Here is a 9369-nt window from a genome sequence, read left to right as displayed (position 1 = left end):
TATTGCAAACCAAACCGTTTGTAAATCCGTCAATATTTCAGCGAGTTATGAGTATTTTTGTCTGTGCAGCTCACTCACTCTCACTCAAGGCTGACTGGTGCAAGATGGCGGCGGTTCAGTGACGCTGGTGACTCCGCCTTAAGCTATCTAGTGTTCTATAGATATCTATGGTTCTATCGCCCTGCTCTAAGACAAACTCTAACCTTAACCAACTTCGAAAGAGTTTCTAAGGCTAACCAGTGTATAAACTGGCGTTGGCCAATCAGAGAGCGTCTGCCAGAAATGCGGCTAGGTTTGGTAATCACGCACTTGAAACGGCAGCACTCGAATGTGAATATCACTGGTAGTGGTACACGGAAGAAACAGACCCTAGTACAAACCCAGCTCCCGGTGGCATTCAAGCAGCATCTCGCTATTCATTCAGACCGGGCCAAAGCAATAACAAACACTTTTACTCTTTTCTTACTCTCTGTATTACTTTTACTCTGTTCTTACTCTCTGTATTACTTTCTCTGTTCTTACTCTCTGTATTACTTTTACTCTTTTCTTACTCTGCATTACTTTTACTCTTTTCTTACTCTCTGCATGTGTTTTTATAGCAGCATATCTGCGACCATACTCCCGTTGTCGAGAACACTGGGTTTAAGCACATGTTATAAAAGTAATAGAGCCCTGCTACCTAGTATTTCAGCCAGCAAGTCATACCACCAGCTCTGTATAAACTAGCCCCTTTCGTGACTGTGATGCAAGCCCTGGCTGCCCCTGTATTCACAAGCACACGCTACAGTTGTCCACGACTTATCCTCCAAGGCATCTGCTATATAATAATCTTCAGATTTACTTAAGTGTTATTAGTAGGTTACAGCAGTAAGCATTAGGTTGCTCAGTCAATTATGGCCAATTCGTTTTATATTGTTTAATACAGTTAAATAAATGAAAAGCAATTTTTTTTGTATATTTTTTGACAGATGGGCTGTTATTATATCAGTTGATGAATGATTTGTCAACTGAAGGCCTTCAGTCGGAGATGGTCCTAATTTCACCGTAGCTTCATTAATTTGGCTTTATTTCCACAGACATGTCCTACTACAGACACTACTGTGTGCCGTCGCCCTCCACGTCACCCTGGCCTTCCGCACACTGACTCCACAGGCACAAGGTGTGTGTCTCTCCACAGTATGGATATTCTGGTGCTTCTTGTTGTTGTTGTTGTTTTTTGTAAGGAAAGTATTCTGAATAGATGTGGTAAATCCCATTGTTCCATAGGGAGAAAGTGTCTGTCTCAACAACAGTTTGGTCTTTTGTTTTCTCTTAACATTTTGGGGAACGAACATAGGTCTTCATTTTGACTAGAAGGTGTGTGTGTGTGTGTGTGTGTGTGTGTGTGCGCGTGTGTGTGCGTGTGTGTGTGTGTGTGCGCGTGTGCGTGTGCGCGGTACTTGGAGAACCAGCTACGTTCTCAGGTGGTACTTGGTGTAAAAAGGTTGAGAACCACGAGTAGACGATACGTATCTCCATACATTTAGTACTATATGTATATCAAACAATAGACAGTAGACTCCCCTCTTTGTCACGACGTAGATGTAAATACAAATCCTCTCTGTCTCAGATGATGTTGTCACGCGCCTCGTCTCTGTCCTCCTGGGCGGCTCCGTGGTCATCCCCTGCTCCATGTCACCGGCCCCCATGCCCCCCTCCTCCTCCTCCTCCTCCTCGCCCCGGGTCAGGTGGAGCGTGGTGCAGGGCCCTGTGGAGACCGAGGTCCTGGTGGCACAGGGTCAGAGCGTGCAGGTCAACGAGGCGTACCGGGGACGGGCCGTCTTGCGCAACAACGCCGCCTCCTCCTCCGAGCACCTGTCACTGTGGCTCGGGGAGGCGCGCTCCAGCGACTCCGGCCACTACCGCTGTGAGGTGCAATGGGGCCTGGGGGCCGCCACTAACCTCACTCAGCTCAAGGTCAAAGGTGAGTGTTATGATGTCCTGATTGGATGGATCTGAGCTGGTGGCAAGGTCCAAATAATAATTGGTGCTTGGCAGTCCTTGGTAGACCCCTAGTGGTATTTCATAGGAGGTGATAGGGAAAGTATTGTACTGTAACTGAAGTGGTATTTCATAGGAGGTGATAGGGAAAGTATCACGTGACTGATTGGAGGCGTGGCCCCACTGACAACGCAATGTTGGTTTTGTGGCTAACTAGCCGAAGCTGCACGTATCCAGTATGACGAACAGCATGGATTGTAATGATCGACAACATCACTGGTTAGTAGGAAATAGAGCTAGGGATCCAAAATTCTAAACATATACCCTTTAATAGCGCCTGTGTGTCCGTGTGTGTGTCTGTGTGTGTTTCAGGTCTCATCTTCCACTATAGAGATGCCATAGACCGGCGCTACGCGCTTTCCTTCCAGATGGCCCAGAAGGCGTGCGAGAGCATCGGGGCACGCATCGCTTCTCCCGACCAGCTGCTGGCGGCCTATTACGACGGCTACCAGAAGTGTAGGGCCGGCTGGCTGTCCGACCAGTCTGTCAGGTAGCAGCTCGGCGGTTTGGCAATACACAGTTCAGAAAGAAAGAAAACAACCTTCTGAGTAACTGTGTTTATCAATGAACAAGTCTGGGTCCTTGTCTGCGCACCTTGACCTTCTGAGTCCAAATGCAGTCGATGCTTGAGTCCAAGTCATCAAGTCCATGTTGAGTCACGAGTCCTGGACTCGAGTACTACTACAACACTGGCATGTACTGTACACATACTGTACGTCATCTTTTGTGGCCCTCTGGTGGTAAAAAGGTGTACCATAAACTCTCCACAGAAGGACGACATGAATCAATGTGCCAAAGCACAGGCTGATCAGCCCGATGGTTTGTGAGATATTGAGCGGATTCACACACCCACCCACACACAGACGCTACCGAATGCATAATGTCCTCGGATAGTCTCCACCTACCACGAACATAATAGATGCAAAACATAATATAATTTGTGCAATCAATTAAAACAAAGGCAGATTACGGTGGTGTGGTTGGTGATGAAGGAGTTGAACTGACCAAATGACACCAACATAATTGAGTTTTAGAGTTTGTCGTATGGTGTTCCACGTGTGTCAGGGGCACAGACTTCCCAAGTTCAGTACAAACTCTAGGTGCTTTAACCCTTTCACTACCACACTACAGAAGGTTAACCCTTTCATTACCACACTACCAAAGATTAACCCTTTCACTACCGCACTACAGACAGTTGACCATCTGTAGGGTATAGTGAAAGGGTTAACCTTCTGTAGTGTGTGGTAGTGAAAGGGTTAAGCAGATGTGCAGAATATGTGCAGCTTGTGTAACACAGAAGAGACATCACTTTCACACAGGTACCCAATCCAAGTGCCTCGTGAAGGTTGCCATGCTGGAGACCAAGGACCAGGAGTGAGGAACTATGGAAGATTGGATCCGGAGCGTGTGTTTGATGTGTACTGCTACATGGAGCAGCTTGAGGGTACGTTTTAAGCTAGGCTAGTGGTCCATATCCGCTTCCAATCATTTGTGCTAAGCTAGGCTAGCTTGCAGCCGGATAGCTTTCTACTGAACACAGAGAGAGGAAATTGGTATTTATCTTCTTGTCTGACTCAGTAATAAAATGTCCCAATAACAGCAATGGCAATAATAATGATAATAATATTAATAATAACAACGGCAATAATAATATTATTATTAGTAGTAGTATTATTCATAATAATAACAACGATAATATTAATAATAATACTACTATCAACAATAATATTAATAATAACAATGGCAATAATAATAATAATAATAATAATAATAATAATAATAATAATAATAATAATAATAATAATAATAATAATAATAATAATAATAATAATAATAATAATGAATCATTAATAAATATTATTATTAATATTATTATTGCCACTGTTATTATTAACTCAATGGACGCCAAGGGGTCGCTGTTTACCTTCTGGTTAGAAGGCCATCGCTGTAATGCAATGGGGAGAACGCCGTGTTTGCGAGTGCTAAAACTATATTAAATATTATAGCTATGGATCTAATAAACACGTCGATTGTCAGTGAGTTTCTTCCAGTCAACATGCAAGAAAACAGATAATTTTTTCATACATACATTTCCGTTTTATACCGTGGTGAATATGAGTATAGTTCCAGAGCGATTCTGTCTAATCTCAAGAAACTCTAGCAAACCTCGCTTCAATGCATTTCCTTAGAAATCGTGCCATTTGTCGCTTGATTTATGAATCGTTCTGAAATAAACGCTAGATTATCGGTACTATATGTGTCCTCATGCACGAACAGAAGCGGGGGCTGAAAAGTCGCTTCTCTGTGCCTTGGTCAGCACCAACCGCACGCACACACACACACACATGCGTGATCGTTACGAAAGCAACATCGGATTAACCCAAGATTGGTAACATAGAGTCCTTACCTCACATCTGATGTACTGCAAAAAGATTAATCCAATTCCTGATCGCCATTCCAAATAATGATCGCGTTTATTGATCCAACGTTTCTCCACCAAAACGCATAATCCACGCTGCTCCCAGTCTCCCCAGTCCATGTGTTATAATAACGACGCTGCATGCCCGAGAAGGAAAACCTGGACCGGACTTCTTAGATCAGCGGTACAGCCCAAGGGGGGAGGTGCAATACCGATGACGTGCAATACCGGCCGGAAGGCATTAGGCGGCGGTATTGGCCTTTTGCGAGCTCAGACCCATTCCCAATGATAACATCAGGCTGGATGGATGAAAAATTTATGGATATAGCTAATAAAAGAAATAACGATTAAAACCCGACTTTTCTCGTGATTGGCGCTCAAGCGATGGCGAGTTAACCCGACTTTTCTCGTGAATGGCGCCCAATGTATGATTATTATGATTATTATTGTCATTATTATCATTATTATTGTTGTTGTTATTATTATGATTGTTGTTGTTGTTATTATTATTATTATTATTATTATTATTTTATTATTATTATTATTATTATTATTATTATTATTATTATTATTATTATTATTATTATTATTATTATTATTATTATTATTATTATTATTATTATTATTATTATTATTATTATTATTATTATTATTATCTATTCCATTTCATGCCAGGATATTGAAAAGGGGGAAAAAGTTAACCCAGCTGACCCTCTGAGATGTGTGTGTGTAGGGGAGGTCTTCCACCCTCTCGTCCCACAGCAGCTGTCGCTGGACGAGGCGCGGCTTTACTGCAAGGTGGCGAGGGCGGAGCTCGCCACCACCGGACAGCTGTACCTGGCCTGGAGCGAGGGCCTGGACCACTGCACCCCCGGCTGGCTGGCCGACGGCAGCGTGCGATACCCCATCATCGTGCCCAGGAAGAACTGTGGAGGACCCCAGGCGGGGGTGCGGACGCTGTACCGCTTCAGCAACAACCAGACAGGCTTCCCAGAGCCGTCCAGCCAGCATGATGTTTTCTGTTTCAGAGGTCTGCATCATGCATCACATTAACATTTCATGACTTGACTTTCAATATGCAGCCATGGTCCATGATTAGGGCTGGGGAATATGGCCAAAATATATCACAATATTATCTTCGCTTTGACGCTTATAATGGTATTTGACCATTTCAAATATTGAATATTTTGTTTCCAGTATAAATTACAATGTGATCTGAGAATAATCTTAATAGTTTTTTTTTTTTTTTTTTTTTTTTTTTTTTTTTTTTTTTTTTAAGCTGTTGATTCCGTTTGGCACCACATACTTATGTGAATCAGGGTTTTCTACTCTAGCATACCTGAAACACACATACAGAAACAGACTAAATGCTCAGCATGACCTCAGAATAGCACTTTCAAAAACCAAGCCCAGAATAGATCTGCTTCAACCAGCCACATACCTCTCATTATATTTCATTGTGCCATAGATGAAATATTATACCCCTTCTAGCATGATGTCAGGTCAGTAGAATTTTTAAATAAGTCAGTACAAATTCATCAGAATGTTGCTCAATGTTGGGGTTTAAGGTTGAGGGACGGATGGGGGGGGGGGGTAAGAAATGGAGAGTTGAAAAAGGGGCGAGAAATAGAAAGGAGAGTAGAACATGTTTGTTCATTTAAAAGTGTTACAAAATTGTATGTACTGTACATATATTATGAGGTGGTGAGCAACTTAACATTACACTCTGATTATTGCTGTGATGTACTTTTATAATTAAATAAATACATTTCATATACATTTGAAATGTATGGTTTGTTGTGTTCTTTATCAGTAGTTTATAAATGTATGTTATGGCAATTCATGATGTATTTTTGTAAGTTTGGGTCCCGGGGGAAACACCAAATTTCTCTTTTGGGTCTCGAGCTGAAAAAGTTTGGGAACCCCTGGTTTTTAGGCTATGAGGCAAAGACAAACAGTAGCTTGTTTGGCCACTGCTACACACTGTAATGTATTTTAACTGTAAAAACATGATACTACTAAATACTAAATAATGAATTCATTACAAAAGATTTTGGCTAAACTTGAAATTATTTATTTATTTACATCCTCCGCAGATCATAGAAATCCTCCCACAGAGGAGTCTCCCGTGGACCACATGGCCACAGAGCCTGAGGGTACCACTACCGCCACAGAGCCTGAGGGTACCACTACCGCCACAGAGCCTGAGGGTACCACTACCGCCACAGAGCCTGAGGGTACCGCCACAGAGCCTGAGGGTACCACTACCACCACAGAGCCTGAGGGTACCACTACCACCACAGAGCCTGAGGGTACCACTACCACCACAGAGCCTGAGGGTACCGCCACAGAGCCTGAGGGTCCTGCCCAAGAGGGCATCCTTCTCATGGAGGCAGTCGAAGAGCAAGTGGAACGAGAGGCCCAGAGTGTTGTGTAATCTCTCCCCATATTCCAAGGCCCTTCTGTCGGGGGAGACCTGGCTGGAACAGCCTCTACAGCAGCGGTTCTCAACAGGGGTGCCGCAGAGAGCTGCCCAGGGGTGCCTTGAGATTAAAAAAAAATTGTTTAGACCTGAAACACCTGTTAATAATGCATTATATAGCCTGCATATACACACAAATGTGATAAAAAAAAGAGAGGATATGGAGAGGGTTTCAGCGTTCTTGTTTTGTTTCGGTAGGTGCTCTTTGGATTAAATCCCGTGTAGGATTTGTTATAGAAGAAAAGTTGAGATCCAATGCAGCTCTACAATTTTAAAATGCCTTTTTTAATTGGCTTACATTATTTAGAACGTTTTTAAAATAACGACATGTTTCGGCCTACACAAATGTGTTTCCCGGTTTCTTAAATAAACATTATTTTGAAAGCAAGCACTTTTGTCATCATTGTAGCAAAAAGACAGGACCGGAAATCGTATGTAGGGGTGCCCTGGAATATTTGATTGAACACGGGGGTGCCTTGGCAGCAGAACGGTTGAGAACCCCTGAGTCATACATGACATACAGGTAGACAGTACTGTTACATTTAGACATTTATGACATACCAGAGTACAAAAAGAGTACCGGTATATACATTTGAGGGGGAAGAAACTACATTGGAGGAGGGCGGGGGGGGGGGGGGGGGGGGGGGTTGGGTAGGTGGGGTAGGAAACTATACATTCAAGATTCAAGATTCAAGATTCAAGAGTTTTAATTGTCACGGCATACAGGTATACAATGAAATGCGGCTGGTCTTGCCCGCGACGATGTGCAATACAGTGGTACAACATATAATAGAATCCAATAAAATACAGTGGTACAACATATTAATAGAATCCAATAAAACAGTGCAATAAACAGGTACATGGTGTGCCATCTCGGTATCTGTACATTAGTATTTACAGAGCATATAGGACATGCTAGTTAGCTTTAGTAGTGCAATACACTGTTCCTGATGTTATACTATTTTAAGTGGCCTTTCCTCTGGCCATAAGTGTGCGTGTGTGCGGCATGAGTGTTAAAGTGGCTGCTAGTGTGTGAGCGTGCTCAGCGTGCGTGTCGTGTATGTACTTGTGTGTGGATAGTTCAGTTTCTGTGTCTCTCGATGTTCATTGTTCAAGGCTCTGATGGCCTGGGGGAAGAAGCTTAGCCTAAGCCTCTCCGTCTTAGTCTCTAGAATTCGCAGGCGTCTGCCTGACCTCAGCAGCTGGAACAGGCTGTTATTGGGGTGGTGGGGGTCTTTCATTATCCTGCAGGCTCTGGATTTGCACCTCTTGTTGTATAGAGCCTGCAGGGGAGGTAGCGCAATACCCGTGGTACGCTCGGCTGAGCGCACCACACTCTGTAGGGCCTTCTTGTCCTGTGCCGTGCTGTTCCCATACCAGGCAGTGATGTTTCCGGTCAAGATGCTCTCTACAGCTCCTGAGTAGAAGGACTGAAGTATCTTCCCCGATACTCTGAACTTCCTTAACTGTCTCAGGTGGTAGAGGCGCTGCTTCGCTTTCTTTACTACTGTGCCTATGTGTGTTGACCATGTCAGGTCCTCTGAGATGTGGACCCCCAGGTACTTGAAGCTGCTCACCCTGTCCACGGTAGCCCCGTTAATCCTCAGTGGTGTGTGTGTCTCCCGCTGTCCTCTCCTATAATCCACGATCAGCTCCTTGGTTTTACCAATGTTCAGGAGCAGGCTGTTGTCCTGGCACCAACGTTCCAGTACCTCAACCTCCTCCCGGTAGGCCTTCTCGTCGTTGTCCGAGATCAGCCCCACCACCACCGTGTCGTCGGCGAACTTCACAATGGAGTTGGAGCTGAACTTGGCCACACAGTCGTGTGTGTAGAGTGAGTACAGCAGGGGGCTTAGAACACAGCCCTGGGGGGACCCGATGCTCAGGGTGATGGTGTTGGAGGTCTGACCCCCCACCCTGACCGCCTGGGGTCTTTCACTCAGAAAGTCCAGTACCCAGGCGCTCAGGGCGGAGCTCAGGCCTAGCTCGATCAGCTTGTCCACCAGTCTGGTGGGGACTATGGTGTTGAACGCTGAGCTGTAGTCAATGAACAACAGTCTCACATAGCCCCCCTTCTGACGGTCAAGGTGGGAGAGAGTGCTGTGCAGTACCTGGGAGACAGCGTCATCAGTGGACCTGTTTGTCCTGTATGCAAATTGCATAGGGTCCATATCGCTGGGGAGAGAGGCACAAATGTGGTCCTTGACCAGCCTCTCGAAACATTTCATGACCACAGAGGTGAGTGCCACCGGTCTGTAATCATTTGGACATGTTGGGGAGGGTTTCTTCGGTACAGGGATGATGGTAGACATCTTGAAGCAGGCAGGGACTACTGACTCCGCCAGGGATTGATTAAATATGGCGGTGAACACCGGGGCAAGCTGGTTTGCACAGGACTTAAGTATGCGTCCTGTTATACCATCTGGGC

At 44.6% G+C, this 9369-nt stretch overlaps 1 protein-coding gene across 1 annotated transcript; it reads left to right on the top strand.

Moving 5' to 3' along the window:
- The first annotated feature begins 1847 nt into the window (after positions 1–1847).
- On the top strand, positions 1848–7293 carry LOC311232034 (brevican core protein-like). The gene is made up of 5 exons (XM_084318700.1): positions 1848–1963; positions 2353–2530; positions 3360–3484; positions 5193–5489; positions 6556–7293. Exons 2-5 carry the CDS (start codon positions 2409–2411, stop codon positions 6894–6896), a joined length of 885 nt encoding a protein of 294 aa, XP_084174826.1. The 5' UTR covers positions 1848–1963; positions 2353–2408; the 3' UTR covers positions 6897–7293.
- Positions 7294–9369: the final 2076 nt, after the last annotated feature.

The sequence above is a fragment of the Notolepis coatsorum genome (assembly GCF_963971535.1).
Source record: "Notolepis coatsorum genome assembly, chromosome: 7".
Classification (NCBI taxonomy): domain Eukaryota; kingdom Metazoa; phylum Chordata; class Actinopteri; order Aulopiformes; family Paralepididae; genus Notolepis; species Notolepis coatsorum.
The sequence above is the reverse complement of the archived record's forward strand: the minus strand, read 5'-3'. Positions and strand labels throughout refer to the sequence as shown.